General features: G+C 40.9%; 1 protein-coding gene across 3 annotated transcripts in view; it reads left to right on the top strand.

Annotated features, from left to right (window-relative positions):
* Positions 1-1,381: 1,381 nt before the first annotated feature.
* ASB11 (ankyrin repeat and SOCS box containing 11) overlaps positions 1,382-17,090 on the top strand; it is a 33,126-nt gene continuing 17,417 nt past the window's right edge. Inside the window, exons 1-2 of one of the 3 annotated variants that reach the window (XM_050775832.1) lie at positions 1,382-1,661; positions 15,994-16,073. In XM_050775832.1, the coding sequence (XP_050631789.1) occupies positions 1,481-1,661; positions 15,994-16,073 (261 nt within the window). In that variant the 5' untranslated portion in view covers positions 1,382-1,480. Of the gene's footprint in view, positions 1,662-2,336; positions 2,770-15,993; positions 16,074-17,090 lie in introns of those variants that run through there. The other 2 variants (XM_050775830.1, XM_050775831.1) reach the window with 2 other exon arrangements.

The raw sequence follows: 17,090 nt of genomic DNA, 5'->3' as shown, positions 1-17,090 counted from the left end.
CACTTCTGTTTGCCGCTGATAAGAGAAAATTGCCCAGCTGGAGAAGGTTGATTCATGAAATATTTGGGTACTTCATCCAGAACCTAGGGCATCTCTTTTGTCCATTTCACTATGACTTTTCCATGATCAAGGATAGCCCACATTTTTCAGAAATGGGCACCACCTTTACCAATGCTTGAAATGCAAGTGAATGATCAGGAGGGAACCTTGCCGTGGGACCTTGTCCCAGATGGAACTACCATGGCAAGCAGTCTGATGCTTCTAGTGTGACACTTTTACTTGGAGAGGCATCCAAGGTAGGCCTTTTATTAAATAAAGGCTTGACCAGGTGCAGTGGCTCACGCCTGTAATTCTAGCACTTTGGGAGGCCAAGGTGGGCGGATCACCTGAGGTCAGGGGTTTGAGACCAGCCTGGCCAACATGGCGAAACCTCGTCTCTACTAAAAATACGAAAATTATCTAGGTATGGTGACGCAAGCCTGTAATCCCAGCTTCTCGGGAGGCTGAGGCAGGAGAATTGCTTGAACCCAGGAGGTAGAGGTTGCAGTGAGCCGAGATTGCACCACTGCACTCCAGCCTGGGCAACAGAATAAGACTCCATCTTTAAATAAATAAATACATACAGCTTTAGAGTAAATTGTCTTTTTTTTTTTTTTTTCCTTTTCTTTTTTTTTGAGATGGAATCTTGCTCTTGTCACCCAGTCTGGAGTGCAGTGGTGCGATCTTGGCTCACTGCAGCCTCTGCCTCCCAGGTTCAAGCAATTCTCCTGCCTCAGCCTCCTGAGTAGCTGGGATTACAGGCACCTGCCACCATGCCCGGCTAATTTTTGTACTTTCAGTAGAGAGGGGGGTTTCGTCATGTTGGCCAGGCTGGTCTCAAACTCCTGACCTCAGGTGATCCGCCTGCTTCAGCCTCCCAAAGTGCTGGGATTACAGGAGTGAACCACTGCGCCCGACCAGGTAAATGGTCTTTTTTAACTGGTCATATTTTAGATTTGGACTTAATCCTCTATAAACTTCAGAATTAAGAGAAAATGAAATGCCCCAGGGAGTAGTACTTCCCACTTAGAACATAAAGCATATTTGCACTTTTTTTGTATGTCAAATAACTTGCTTTGTTTCTATGGAAGCTGAGAAGTTTCTATCTTTCTAACCCTGCTTTCTGACATAAAATAGGAAAAATAGGGGTTTAGGAGTATAAAATGTTTGGATATGAATCTTATTGGTTAGATAGTACTGAGTTGTGTAGTTCTAGAACTATTGGATGTTTCTGGTTAGAAGGAAGTTTCTTCAATTTATTTAACACTGCTGTGGAGTCAGCACATGCAGTCGCCAAATCAGTTAGATTAGAACCTACAAACCGAATTCTCGGTAACAGGAGCACTGAGTGCTAGAAGGTTTAAAATAGATGTCATATGATACCAATTATAACTCAGTGAAATTTTACAGTCCTAGGACCCTATACAGAGCATAAGCCAAAATGGAAGATGCTCCTGTTTTCTATGGCTTTAAAAACATTTTTATTACAATGTTTGCTACCTTTTTTTTCTTTAAGCTTTTAATTAAAGTTTTTTTGGCTCTCCTAACCCATTTCTATATCGTCAAAGGAAATAGGAAAGAAGCAGCTAGGATAGCAGAAGAGATCTATGGTGGAATTTCAGGTAAAAGTACATGAATTTGTTCCTATTTTTTAATAAAAATCCCTCCTAGGTAATTCACATGAATAGTATTTCTAGAAGGCAGATTATATTTATACTTTGATTTTAAGTGGGTAGTTTGAAAAATTGTCACTTAAAGTAGCAAATGCTGTTGACTGCATCAGTTTGTGGAGGATTTTCAGCTTTATTTTTTTGCAAGTTAGTAGATCTTGTAGCAGTTGTTATTTAAGAAGTAAATAGGTAGTGGCTTACTAAGAGTATTTTGAGAAACTTCATTTCTACTGGCCAAAATAATTACTTGTATATAATTATTTTCTTTAATATTTTAAAGCAAACTTTAAAAATGAAGGGCATTCTAACCAGACTAAAATTTCTCAGGAAATAGAAAGACTAATAAATTGTGATTAAAGCAGCAAACGTGGCAAGCTATATGTATTTTTTTTTTTTTTTTTTGCTGTCATTAGCAATTGGAAGTGGCAAGCTATGTGTATTTTTTTGCTGTCATTAGCAATTGGAATTGATTAACCACTTGTCGCTGTCAGGAAAAGCTCTTCACTAAACCCATTTTATATGGTAGCATGCAAAGCACTCCAAACAAAGTTTATTCTAATATGAAATGCCAAAATTTGGGCAAATTTTAAATTCTCACGCTTTGTAGAGAATAGTGTCCATTTCTTGAAAGAAATGATTTCCTTTAATTGTAGTGAGATGCTACAAAAGTAAATGAGTCACATATCCCTGTCACTGCTGGGATTGTCACTTAATAGAGGAGTATTTATTCATAAACAGAGTTCAGAATTTCCCCATGTATTTTTAGTGTTCGCAGGGGTTCCAGGATTACATCATTCTTTATCTAGTATCCATTTCAATTTGCATCCAGGATTCTCTTTCAAAATAGTCTTATGTGATTCCAATACACTAGACAACTCGGAAGACACTAGACAACAGCAGTCTTATCTAAAGAAATAAGACCTCCAAGGACGAAGCATCAGAATGCTTCAATTAACTGGGGAAAATGAGAAGAACTGTGAAGTTTCAGAAAGTGTCAGAAGGTCCGGACCATGGAAGGAGATCTCTTTTGGGGATTATATTTGTCACACATTTCAGGGAGGTATGTTACTTTGACTAGTTACAAAAAAAAAAAAAAAAAAAGGAATGCTTCTGTTAAGTTTCAAGTTAAGCATGATCTGAAAAGTTATCTTCTAATTTAATTTGTCAGTTTGGGCAAGGGCTTTCTAAAATTCTCAGTAATAATTTTGGTGTTCTCATAGATACATCATTCTTCTGGTTTAAATTAGATGAAGTCCAACAAAGTCAATATTGGCAAGAACATGTTAAAAATGTTTTCTCCTGTTGCTCCTGTACATTATTTCTGTCTTTGTGGTCTTTAATTAAGTGCACTCTTTTTTTTTTTTTTTTGAGATGGAGTCTCGCTCTGTAGCCCAGGCTGGAGTGCAGTGGTGCAATCTCGGCTCACTGCAACCTCCGCCTCCCAGGTCCCGGTTCAAGCAATTCTCCTGCCTTAGCCTCCTGAGTAGCTGGGATTACAGGCATGCGCCACCATGCCCAGCTAATTTTTTTGTATTTTTAGTAGAGACAGGGTTTCACCATTTTGGCCAGGCTGGTCTTGAACTCCTGACCTCGTGATCTGCCCACCTCGGCCTCCCAAAGTGCTGGGATTACAGGCATGAGCCACCACGCCCCAGCCTTAAGTGCACTCTTAAAAAAGGTATAAAACCTTCTTACAGTCAAAACCCATGTAAGCATGGTTTGAATTTAATCTGGAGCTGGAATACAAATCTCTTAAATATAGTTCATTCATTTTGTAGTGCAAATATCTTTACTTGTTCAATCTCTTAAAATAGTTTAATTTGCAAGTAGCATGGTATTCTAAGGTCAAAAGCATTTTTCAATTATTGGTAAAGAGGCAGGGAATGGTGCATGTTAATTTCCCAGTTTTATTTCTTTTGCGTGTGTGTGTGTGTGTGTGTGTGTGTGTGTGTGTGTGTGTGTGTATACATATACATGAATCCCCCCCTCCACAAATTTACCAAGATTTGGTAAAAAAGACTTTCTGTTTTTTGTTTGTTTGTTTGTTTTGAGATGGATTCTTGCTCTGTAACCCAGGCTGGAGTGCAGATCTTGGCTCAGTGCAACCTTCTCCTCTGGGGTTCAAGTAGTTCTCATGCCTCAGCCTCCTGAGTAGCTGGGATTATAGGCGCACGCCCAGCTAATTTTTGTATTTTTAGTAGCGATGGGGTTTCGTTATGTTGGCCAGGCTGTTCTCGAACTCCTGACCTCAAGTGATCTGCCCGCCTTGCCCTCCCAAAGTGCTGGGATTATAGGTGTGAGCCCCTGTGCCTGGCCCTTAAGTAAGTCTTTCTATAAGAATGTAGGCAGTAATATGCCAGGACCAGTATTTTTCACATGGTTCTGTGTTTTTTCTTTAGATACCACTGTTAACAGTCAGATACTGTATTATTACAAATCTCCCCCTGCCTCACAAAATATTTAAAAAATAACAACTCTGTATTCCAAACCCAGTCCTTTAAATATTAAGGCAAGTAGGCCAATACACCTAAATAATAAATCCTCCTTAACCCCTCAGTCTCTCTAATTCCTAAATTATCCCACAACAATATATTTAAAGTTAGGCGCATTAAAAACCAAGAACAAAATTTTGTGAAAGTGTTAAACCAGAAATCACCTTTGCTTTTGGTCACTTTTGCATTGGTCAGACGAATGTTTGTTGGGAAAATGTATGACATTTAATCTGTAAATTAGCTAATTGACTTACAAAAGTCCCAGCCCAAGGTTAAGTTTCTTGATTCTGCTAGCATATGCTATTCCTGTAAACTATTGTCAGCAATGTCAAAAGTAAGGAAGGGCAGGAAAAACCTAGCCAGGACACAGGTTAGACTTTCACAGGTCCAAAGCACTCTTTTTTTTTTGGAAGCTGCATTTAACACCACATGCCTCATTAAATATCATTCTTTGTGCTGTAAAACCTTTTGGAAAGTTTTTGTTTGTTTGTTTGTTGTTGTTGTTGTTGTTGTTTCAGTGGGGCGGTAGGGGTGGATTTCATAGTCTGGAATACATTATTTTATATGTCTTTGTGGCTTAAACTATTACATTTGCTGATCACTCATCATAGTTGAATTAAGCCATGGTTGACTGTTATTAGTTTTGGCTTTTAAGCTTCTTTGTTAATTTTGTCAATTATATGTATATTTTTTTCTTTTTTAAAGTTTAAAACATTGCCCTTGGCCTTTGGTGTTATGCCTAGAGCACCAGATGGATCACTGGATCCCACCTTCAGTCCACAGATATTTCTGCAGGCACTTTCTCAGGAGAGATGTGTTGCATGATTTTTCAAGCTTTGCTAATTTGTACTAAGCTATGTTTAGTACCGTGACTTGGTCATCAAGAAAGAAAATATAGTGTAGATACAGATTGATCATCTGTTATTCACAACCCTTCATCCAGCCATGTTTCAGAATTCAATAGCTTTTGAATGTTAGAAAGATCACACAATGTGCATGCTGTCTATTATACAGCACTTCTGATGGGGCCTGGAGCTGCCTCCCACGAGCAAACATTTTGATCTTTCCATAGTGGACATATAAGTATTAACACTAGGTGGAAATATAAAGAAAAATAATAAGTTGCTTAACCTGGGTCCTGACCATGCTTTGCTGCTAAACAAGTTTGCACCAAATTTGGGGTAAAGCTTGGTTTTCAGAATTGGAGGACCTTTACAAGTGCAGGTAACAGGTTGTAGAACTATAGTACCCTCTTTCAAACAAAACAAAACCAAAACAAAAAGGCTATTTTAAGCTGTGTCTGAAAGATCAGTACTCTTCTAAGGGTTATGCTAAAAATCACTTGTTGATGGACTGACCATGATTTGACAACTATGCCTCTGCCTAACTCAGCATTCTGAATCCTTTTTCCTGTCTTTTCCATTCCAATAGGATAGCCTTTGTTTCATTCATGCCCAAACCTCGACCTAGCCTTCTGCTCTTATTTAGTTTTGCTGGTTGTCTCCACAAACATTGGCCTAACCATCCTCTAAGCTGCATATCAGGTGCCTGCTGGCTTTTCCTAGGTTGGGACAACTAGTCCTTGGCAGAAGCTCTGCCCCCCACCAGTCCCCTTTAGCTCAGTTCTCTGGCCTTTAAGAGTTCAAAGGAGCCTTCTTTCTAATACACTGCAACATAGTTAATTGTGTCTAACACAGCTCACTGTGTCTCATTTCCTCTCTAGAACTGGACATTCTGGAGAATATTTATTTTAACTCAGTTTTATTACAATATTTTAGATATCTCAGGAAATATATTCTATTTTCCCAGTTACCTTGTTTCACATAAAATACCATTAATTCTGCTAGGCTCTTGCCTGTATTTTGGTTCAAAATTAAAATTCCTTATGAATTTTCTTTTCCTTAATAAATGCTACAGAAGATGTTTCATATGATTTTATTTTATTTATTTACTTTTTTGAGATGGAGTTTCACTCTTATTGCCCAAGCTGGAGTGCAGTGATGTGATCTTGGCTCACTGCAATCTCTGCCTCCTGGGTTCAAGTGATTCTCCTGCCTCAACCTCTCTAGTAGCTGGGCGTACAGGCGCCCACCACCACACTGGCTAATTTTTGTATTTTTAGTAGACACAGGGTTTCACCATGTTGGCCAGGCTGGTCTCGAACTCCTGACCTTAGGTGATCCACCTGCCTTGGCCTCCCAAAGTGCTAGGATTACAGGCGTGAGCCACTGGCCTCATATGCTTTTAGAACTTGAATAAAGAGAATAAAGATTGTTCCATGTGCACTGGGGATTATAACCAGTTAGGTCGTCTTATTTATTTATTTATTATTTTTTTTATTTATTTCGAGATGGAGTCTCGCTCTGTCGCCCAGGTTGGAGTGCAGTGGCACAATCTTGGCTCACTGCAAGGTCCACCCCCCAGGTTTATACCATTCTCCTGCCTCAGCCTCCCAAGTAGCTGGGACTACAGGCTCCCGCCACCACGCCGGGCTAACTTTTTTGTATTTTTAGTGGAGACGGAGTTTCATTGCATTAGCCAGGATGGTCTCGATCTCCTGACCTCGTGATCTGCTCGCCTCGGCCTCCCAAAGTGCTGGGATTACAGGCATGAGCCACGGTGCCCGCCCGTTAGGTCATCTTTTTTAAATAAAAAAACAGTAATCTGAAATATTTGTTAAAATTAGAGTAAAAATGACAAAAACAGTTTAATCGGTTTTTATCTCAAATGGTTGGAACTTAGACAACTGTACTCCATCTGAACCAATGTTATTGAAATATATATGGTTTTAGAAGTTGTTGTGAAGTTGTCATTCAAACAGTCTGAGATACAAATCACATTCTGAGAAAAATTCAAAGGGGGAAATGAAAAAGTACTTGAACATTTTCCACACACCTCATCAGGAATAAGCAAACATATTTGTAGCGTAAACTATCTTCATAATATGTTTGCAGCCCTGTGACACGGGCAGTCTGCCAAAAAACTAAATATAGATTGCCTTAGAAGAGAATGATTGAGTCCTACTTAAGCATTCATTTATTTGGAGAGCTCAGTTGCATACTTCCTGAAGGGAATGGAAAAACTCCCAAGCTGCCAAGTAACTTTTATCCTTAATTTCTCACAATTAGCTCCAATTTGCAAAATGAGAATGTAAGAGTGAGAGACTCTGTTGGGAACAAGGATAGAAAAGCAGGTGACTCCACCGTGGCAGTTTCTGGAAAAGGGTTCTGTGTGAAAACCCTTGAAGGTCCTTTGAAGCAAGTTCTGGGAAATGATGGAACTAGAAAGGCTACTTTCTTGAGAGTTACTTTGTTTCCAGTTGGGAAACAAAAAGGATTTCTACTTTTAAGGCGGTACAATTGATTTATTCCACACCATGTATAGCAGTGGTCCCCAACCTTTTTGGCACCAGGGACCGGTTTCATGGAAGACAATTTTTCCATGGACCGGGGTGTGGGGGGATGGTTTTGGGATGATTCTTGTGCATTACATTTATTGTGCACTTTATTTTGTATTATTATTACATTGTAATATATAATTAAATAATTATACAACTCACTGTAATATAGAATCTGTGGGAGCCCTGAGCTTGTTTTCCTGCAACTAGATGGTCCCATCTAGGGGTGATGAGAGATGGTGACAGATCATCAGGCATTAGACTCATAAGGAGCGCCCAACAAGATCCCTTGTGTGCGCAATTCACAATAGGGTTCACACTCTTATAAGAATCTAGTGCCACTGGTGATCTGACAGGAGGCAGAGCTCAGGAGGTAATGCAAGCAATGGGGAGTGGCTGTAAATACAGAAGAAGCATCCGGGTGCAGTGGCTCATGCCTGTAATCCCAGCATTTTGGGAGGCCGAGGCAAGTGGATCACTTGAGGTCAGGAGTTCAAGACCAGCCTGGGCAACATGGCAAAATCCCGTCTCTACTAAAAATACAAAAATTAGCTGGGAGTGGTGGTGTGTGCTTGTAGTCCCAGCTACTCGGGAGGCTGAGGCTGGAGAATTGCTTGAACCTGGGAGGCAGAGGCTGCGGTAAGCCGAGATTGCGCCACTGCACTCCAGCCTGGGGCACAGAGCGAGACTTCATCTCAAAAAAAAAAAAAAAAAAAAAAAAAAAAAACACACAACAGAAGAAGCTTCACTTGCTCACCTGCTGCTCACCTCCTGCTCTGCAGCCCAGTTCCTAACAGGCCATGGAATGGCCCAGGGGTTAGGGACCCCTGATTTATAGAGAGGAGATGGATGTCAGAGCAACCCAAGACAAGTCAATCTACCATGAGAATAAGGAGAAATTAAAAACCAATAGTTCTTAAAACCAGAACAAGGTGTGTTCTAAAGTCCCCATAACTTGGGTTTCAGTCCTGTTTCTGATACTTCCTAGCCATGAGATAGCTTCATGTGGAGCAGTGGTTGTCATGCATTTTGGGGTGTTACCATTCATAAAAGCAAGGCTCTTCCCCCCTTCACTGGAAGCTATGGGATGGGTACTCTAGGAGCAATATAAGTTTAGATAAGGGGCATTCAAAAGGAGGGGAGCCTGCTATTTCACTCTCAAGTTGGAAATCTGCTTAGAGAGACAAGTTACTGAACCCCCCATACCACAAGAATATGAGGAAGAGAATTTGAAAGCAGCAGTGTGGGGTGGGAGAAGCCCAGGACAACCACCATTCCCTCTTTCTTGGTGGAATGAAAGATGGCACCACAGACTTGTTACCTTGATCTCAGAGGCACAGGATTGGAGTTGGGGACATCAGAGGATGCTGCAGTGATAAGAGACACTAGGAGAGGTGGCCAAATGCCAATGGGTAGGAAAGGTGCATGGGCATAAGCCCCAGTGCGAAGGGCATGCCACAGACCTGGAGTGAGGCCTGAAGTTGAGACTGATCAAGCAGGACCAGCCTCCTCTTCCAGTTAACATTTCCCATCCCATTTCCCTTTCCTGTCCCTCTTGTTTCTCCCCACTCCCAAGGCACTAGAGGTTTGTACCCTAGAAGAAAGAGGTGGGAAGCGTGTGAAGAACATGCTGCCCTTCTGTCTCCAGCTGCTGGGCGGGCTGCAGAAGGCCATACCCTGCCCTGGGAGTGGGAAAAGGCCAAGAGCTGTGAAGAGGATCAGAGATTACAGTTAGAAAGAGGGCTAGTCTGTGTTACTTTAGAAACTCTTTATGAAAGTATAATGTAAATACAGAGACATGCACAAATCCTAAGTGAACAACTGCGTGAATTTTCACAAAGTGAACACAATCAGGAACCAGCACCTAAGAGCAAGAAATTGCATATCATCAGCACGGCCTCCACCATACCCTCTTGCAAACAGTCCTCACCCCTCCTTGGGGTGCTTTTGACTCCTAACACCAAAGGCGAGTTTCCTTTCCTGTGTACTTTATACCAAGGGTCTCCAACCCCCAGACCGCAGACCGGTATCAGTCCATGGCCTCTTAGGAACTGGGCCATACAGCAGGAGGTGAGCGGCAGGTGAGGGAACATTAGCACTTGAGCTCCACCTTCTGTCAGATCAGTGGTGGCATTAGATTCTCATAGGAGTGTGAGCCCTATTGTGAACTGCCCAAGTGAGACACCTAGATTGCACTCTCTTTATGAGAATCTAATGCATGATGATCTGAGGTGGAACAGTTTCATCCTGAAACCATTCCCCGCCCACCCCCATCTGTGGAAAAATTGTCTTCCACGAAACCAGTCCTTGGTGGCAAAAAGGTTGGGGACTGCTGCTTTATAGAAACCAAATCACACAGTACACGTTCTTTTGTGTCTGGCTTCTTTCACTCAATATTAGGTTTGTGAGATTTATCCATGTTGTGTATATGAGTTGAGTCTAATGGGACTCATAAGTAATGGAAAGTTACTAGAAATTGAGGATCACCACAGCCCACTTGAAGACAAGTTTTAGAAATAATGAAAACATTGGTCTATATCTCTGTTTTGGTACCAGTACCATGCTGTTTTGGTTACTGTAGCCTTGTAGTATAGTTTGAAGTCAGGTAGCATGATGCCTCCAACTTTGTTCTTTTGACTTAGGATTGTCTTGGCAATGTGGTTCCATATGAACTTTAAAGCAGTTTTTTCCAATTCTGTGAAGAAACTCATTGGTAGCTTGATGGGGATGGCATTGAATCTATAAATTACCTTGGGCAGTATGGCCATTTTCACGATATTGATTCTTCCTATCCATGAGCATGGTATGTTCTTCCATTTGTTTGTGTCCTCTTTTATTTCACTGAGCAGTGGTTTGTAGTTCTCCTTGAAGAGGTCCTTTACATCCCTAGTAAGTTGGATTCCTAGGTATTTCATTCTCTTTGAAGCAATTGTGAATGGAAGTTCATTCATGATTTGGCTCTCTGTTTGTCTGTTACTGGTGTATAAGAATGCTTGTGATTTTTGCACATTAATTTTGTATCCTGAGACTTTGCTGAAGAGAACAGAGTCCTCAGAAGTAATACCACACATCTACAGCCATCTGATCTTAGACAAACCTGAGAAAAACAAGAAATGGGGAAAGGATTCCCTATTTAATAAATGGTGCTGGGAAAATTGGCTAGCCATAAGTAGAAAGCTGAAACTGGATCCTTTCCTTACTCCTTATACAAAAATTAACTCAAGATCGATTAGAGACTTAAATGTTAGAACTAATACCATAAAAACCCTAGAAGAAAACCTAGGTAATACCATTCAGGACATAGGCATGGGCAAGGACTTCATGTCTAAAACACCAAAAGCAACGGCAACAAAAGCCAAAATTGACAAATGGGATCTAATTAAACTAAAGAGCTTCTGCACAGCAAAAGAAACTACCATCAGAGTGAACAGGCAACCTACAGAATGGGAGAAAATTTTTGCAATCTACTCATCTGACAAAGGGCTAATATCCAGAACCTACAAAGAACACAAACAAATTTACAAGAAAAAAACAAACAACCCCATCGAAAAGTGGGCAAAGGATATGAACAGATAGTTCTCAAAAGAAGACATTCATATAGCCAACAGACACATGAAAAAATGCTCATCATCACTGGCCATCAGAGAAATGCAAATCAAAACCACAATGAGATACCATCTCACACCAGTTAGAATGGCAATCATTAAAAAGTCAGGAAACAACAGGTGCTGGAGAGAATGTGGAGAAATAGGAACACTTTTACACTGTTGGTGGGATTGTAAACTAGTTCAACCATTATGGAAAACAGTATGGTGATTCCTCAAGGATCTAGAACTAGAAGTACCATATGACCCAGCCATCCCATTACTGGGTATCTACCCAAAGGATTATAAATCATGCTGCTATAAAGACACATGCGCACACATGTTTATTGCGGCACTATTCACAATAGCAAAGACTTGGAATCAACCCAAATGTCCATCAGTGACAGATTGGATTAAGAAAATGTGGCACATATACACCACGGAATACTATGCAGCCATAAAAAAGGATGAGTTTGTGTCCTTTGTAGGGACATGGATGCAGCTGGAAACCATCATTCTCAGCAAACTATCGCAAGAACAGAAAACCAAACACCGCATGTTCTCACTCATAGGTGGGAACTGAACAATGAGATCACTTGGACTCAGGAAGGGGAACATCACACACTGGGGCCTATCACAGGGAAGGGGGAGGGGGGAGAGATTGCATTGGGAGTTATACCTGATGTAAATGACGAGTTGATGGGTGCAGCACGCCAACATGGCACAGGTATACATATGTAACAAACCTGCACGTTATCCACATGTACCCTAGAACTTAAAGTATAAAAAAAAAAAAAAGAAATAATGAAAACATTCGTGTTGATAACCTAAGTTAACTCTTTTAACTGCAAGTTGCCATTTAAATCTTGTTTTTATTTTTAAATGGAACTGAAGTTGACTGGCTATTGTCAGAACAATGAAATGACAAAGCCACACTTATGGGTTTGCCTCTTCCATTGGTCAGGGTGCTGAGTTGGCAGCCATGGGTGAAGACTGTCCAATCAACCCCAGTGTCTGCGTTCACTTCTAAGAGCAATTAGGCAAGAGCATAACGTGTCTGAAATATATTTCATATTGAATGAGATGGAGATGTATTAGAGGAAAAGCCTCACTAATTGATAATTATATTCATACATTGTCTCATTATTTCCAGTGTATGCAAATTATAAATATCCAAAGTTGTTTTTTTTTTGAGATGGAGTGTCACTGTGTCACCCAGGCTGGAGTGCAAATGGTGCGATCTTGGCTCACTGCAACCTCCATCTCCTAGGTTCAAGTGATTCTCCTGCCTCAGCCTCCCGAGTAGCTGGGATTACAGGCACCTACCACCGTGCCCGGCTAATTTTTGTATTTTTAGTAGAGATGGGGTTTCATGTTGGCCAGGCTGGTTTCGAACTCCTGACCTCAGGTGATCCACCTGCCTCAGCCTCCCAAAGTGCTGGGATTACAGCGTTAGCCACCGTGCCCGGCCTCAAAGAGATTTTAAAATATTCTACTTGTCAACTTTCAACAAACTAAAGACAAGGGTAAATACAAATGCAATATATGCTCATGTTAAAAATTTTTATCTGTTTTTGAAACACCATTCGACCCAGCAATCCCATTACTGGGTATATACCTAAAGGGATATGAATTGTTCTGTTATAAAGACACATGCATGCATATGTTCATTACAGCACATTCACAGTAGCAAAGACATGAACTCAACCCAAATGCCCATCAATGACAGACTGGATACAGAAAATGTGGTACATATACATTATGCAATACTATGCAGTCATAAAAAAGAATGAGATCATGTCCCTTGCAGAGACATGGATGGAGCTAGAGGCGATTATCCTTAGAAAACTAACAGGAACAGAAAACCAAATGCCACGTGTTCTCACTTATAAGCGGGAACTAAATGATGAGAACACACGGACACATAGAGGGGAACAACACACACTAGGGCCTATCAGAGGGTGGAGGCTAGGAGGAGGGAGTGGATCAGGAAAAATAACTAAACGATACTAGGCTTAATACCTGGGTGATGAAATACTCTGTAAAACAAACCCCCATGGCACAAGTTTACCTATGGAACAAACCTGCACATCCTGCACATGTACCCCTGAACTTAAGATAAAAGTTAAAAAAAAAAAAATTGATGATGTCTATTACATGTAATTATTTTCTTGGGATTTTTTAAATCTATTTTTCTTTGTTATTATAAAAAGCAATACACATTCATATCAGGAGTATGGGATCACCAGTGATTCTATCTATCTATCTATCTATCTATCTGTCTATCTATCTATCTATCGTCTATCTATCTATCTTTTTTTTTTCTTGTTAAAATGTTTGGAACTAATTTCAACCGACAGAAAAGTTACAAGAACAGTACAAAAAATTTCCTGCTTCTCTTCACCCAGAGACTCCAACTGTCCTAATAATGTCCTTTATAGCAAAAGGATCAGGTGTGATGCCTTTAGATAGTGCATTTCGTCATCCCTTTCATGTGAAACTGTTGTTCAGTCTCTTCAATTATTTTGCAAAATGTCCCCTCAGTTTGGGTTGGTGCACAGTTTCCTCCTTATCAGATTTTGGTTATGCATTTTGGGCAGAAATGTCACAGAAGCGGTGGTGTGTTCTTCTCATTATGTTTCTTCTTATGGCACATGATGTTGCTCATCGCATTCCATCAGATGACAATCTGTTCCATCACCCATGTTAACTTTGATCACTGCTGATGTTAACTTTGATCACTTGGGCAAAGTGATGTCAACAATTCTGTTCTATAAAATTACCCCTGTTCCTTTTCTAGTTAGTAATTATTTTGCAGGGAAATGAGTTGAAGCTGATTCTATTATTTCTTCAATTTCTAAGTTGGAATTTTATTATAAGGAATCACTTTCTCTTCTCTGTCATTATATATTCATTTATATCAGTGAGGACTTCTAGATTACCATTTTATTTGATAGGATATAATCTCTTATCTCATTGTTTATTTTGATACTCAGGTTGCCCCATATTTGGCCAGTGGAAGCCCCATCAAGCCAGCATCTATGTCTTTTTGTCACCCAGGTTAGAGTACAGTGGCATAATCTCAGCTCACTGCAACCTCTGCCTCCAGGTTCAAGCGATTCTTCTGCCTCAGCCTCCTGAGTAGCTGGCACTACAGGCGCGCGCCACCACGCCTGGCTAATTTTTGTGTTTTTATCAGAGACAGGGTTTCACCATGTTGGCCAGGCTGGTCTCAAACTCCTAACCTCATGATCCACCCGCCTCAGCCTCCCAAAGTGCTGGTATTACAGTGAGCCTGGTCGGCACTTTCTTTCTTTCTTGCAAGATATTTAAGGCCCATCTTATATTTTACCTGGCCCAGATCTGGGATCAACATTTCTCTAAGGAGTCCTGGTTCAGGTTTTCTCAGTGCGCCATGCTAAAAAAATATGTATATACACACATCTATGTTTTACATTTAAATTTACTTTTATATCTAGATATATTGAAAGTCACATTTTCATGCCAATTGCTCCAATATCAATCCAACCCCGTAAAGTACATTCAAGTTTTCCCCATTTTCAGAACCCAAAGGGTCAGAGAAGTTCATACACTGAGTTTCAGTGTAGGAAAAAGGCTTATTGAAATATTTCTAACCCTGATTCTCATCCACTGGAAAAATTCTTTCTTTCCTTAAGGCCTTCAGTTATTTCAAATTCACAAAATTCAATTTTTGCTGGGATTTTCATGTCACCAAGTTTACAGGTATGGAAACGCGAGTTCTTAACACCGTCAGGATCACCCACAAGAGGCTGAGGAGCCTTTGTGTTAAATCCAAATTATATTACATTCTATTCAGTGCATGAAGAGCACAACCATAATGTGAAAAAGTCCCACATTTTGCAAACTGGAGTAGGTTTTCTTCCAAAACAATTGATTGCCCTTTGGCAGGTTTAATGGGGGGTTACTTCTCAAATGCTCATTTAAACTACTTAGTCTTGTTTGCAGACAAACAATTATAAGAAAAATATGTCTGGAAGGCAGTTCTAAGGCTGTTCCTTAGGGCACTGCTCTACTGTGCCTACTTATTAATCATACAATGTCTGGAGCACCTAACATCGTGATTGTATTTGATTGGCCTACTTAGAGACCAATGCACTTGACAAATATCAGATTATTATTTTTCCATCTTACCAGTAAGGAAACCGGGGTTCAAATAATTGTGGTAACTTGCTGAATTTGGCAGAGAAAGTGATCAAGATAGGACTTGAACCATAGCAGTCTGGCTCCACTGGCCCATGCTCAGTCATCACACTAAGCTGCCCACAACAAAGTTTTTAGGGAAAACCTTTTGGAAGATTAAATTGCCTGAAAAATGACATTCTGCATAAGACCCCTGTCTTAGAGTCTCCTTCATAATACACAGGCTATTGGGTCTTTGGGGTGGGGTAAAGGTGGAAGGCAAGGAAAGGATAAAATGTGAAAGCTCATTGACCTTTTTGGCCCTTCATTTTGCCTTATGTAGAGCTATCGGATTCAAGCAATGGGCACTATATTTTTGAACTAAATCTATTGCTTATTAAAATTGCCCCCCAAAAGCCAGAGAGATTGACTGTTCCTTCTCTTGGCACACACCACCAAACCGTAAAGGACTTTACATTCAGTAGCTTGCCTCCCTGAAAGTGGCTGACGAGAGAGCCTGATGCATGGTACCTGCTTTCCTCCTCTTCTCTCCTCTTCCCCCAAACCTCCTCTCACAGTGTATGGGCAGCATGGACAAGTTGCAGGAAGAAGTCTCCAGGCCTTGACTTTGAGCTTGATTTGTGTTTCAGATTGCTGGGCTGATCGATCCCCACTTCATGAAGCTGCAGCTCAGGGGCGCTTACTGGCCCTTAAAACTTTAATTGCACAAGTAAGTGAACCGAAGACTTGATCCTTCATGCTTATGCTATAATTACACATCATTCTTTATTAGCTTTGGCTGTAGCAGAGGTGTGGCTCACCCTATCCAGGTCCCACCATTGCCATTCTAGGTATGTATGCCCTCTCATACCTCACCATTTATTCCTCCTGCCTCTCCTTCCCTGGAGAGCTCCTTCATTTTCTGCCTAGTTCCCTTCTTTTCCTCTGGGTCTTCCTTTATCTCATAAGAAGTTTCCCTATGAGGGATGATAGAGGATGCTCTCAAATGTTTGTTGCACTAACTCACCTCATGCTCTTCCAGCATGCATTAGCACCAGCAGTCCTGAAGTTAAGTTAGCCATTGCTGCCTAACAAATGACCTCAAAGCATACTGGCTGGAAACAACAGATACTTGGATTTTCATGGTTTCTGTGGGCCAGGGAGCATTTAGCTAGGTGATTCCGGCTCTGGGTTTCTCACAGGCTGCCACGTGTCAGCCGGGGCTGCAGTCATCTCATGGCTCAAGTGGGGCAGGATCTGCTTTCAAACTCACTCATGTAGTTGTTGGGAAACCTCAATTCCTTGCCACATGAGCCTCTCCACAGGGCTGTGTCATGAGATGGCAGCTGGCTTCCCCCAGAGACAGTGCAAGAGGCACCTAAGAAGGAAGTCACAGTTGTTTTATAACCTCATCTCCAAAATGACATTCTGTCACTTCTGCCATATTCTACTCATTAGGTGTGAGTCAACAAGTCCCGCCTACACTCAAGGGGAAGGGATTATGCAAGGGAGCCAACGCCTGGATTCCAGGATTACTGGGTGCTGTCTTAGAGACTGCCTATCCCAATGATACACTATTTTAAGAACGCACATTAAAATAGGTTGACAATGGCTAAATCTGACTCCCTAGGGAACATTTATTGACGTCTTAGCTATGAAGTTTACTTTATTTATATTTATGACTACATCCCCAGCACCTTGAACAATGAATAGGGGCCTAGTAAGTATTTGTGAAATGAATGAATGA

This window comes from Macaca thibetana, chromosome X (genome assembly GCF_024542745.1).
Source record: "Macaca thibetana thibetana isolate TM-01 chromosome X, ASM2454274v1, whole genome shotgun sequence".
NCBI lineage: Eukaryota > Metazoa > Chordata > Mammalia > Primates > Cercopithecidae > Macaca > Macaca thibetana.
This window is presented reverse-complemented; position numbering and strand designations above follow the sequence as displayed.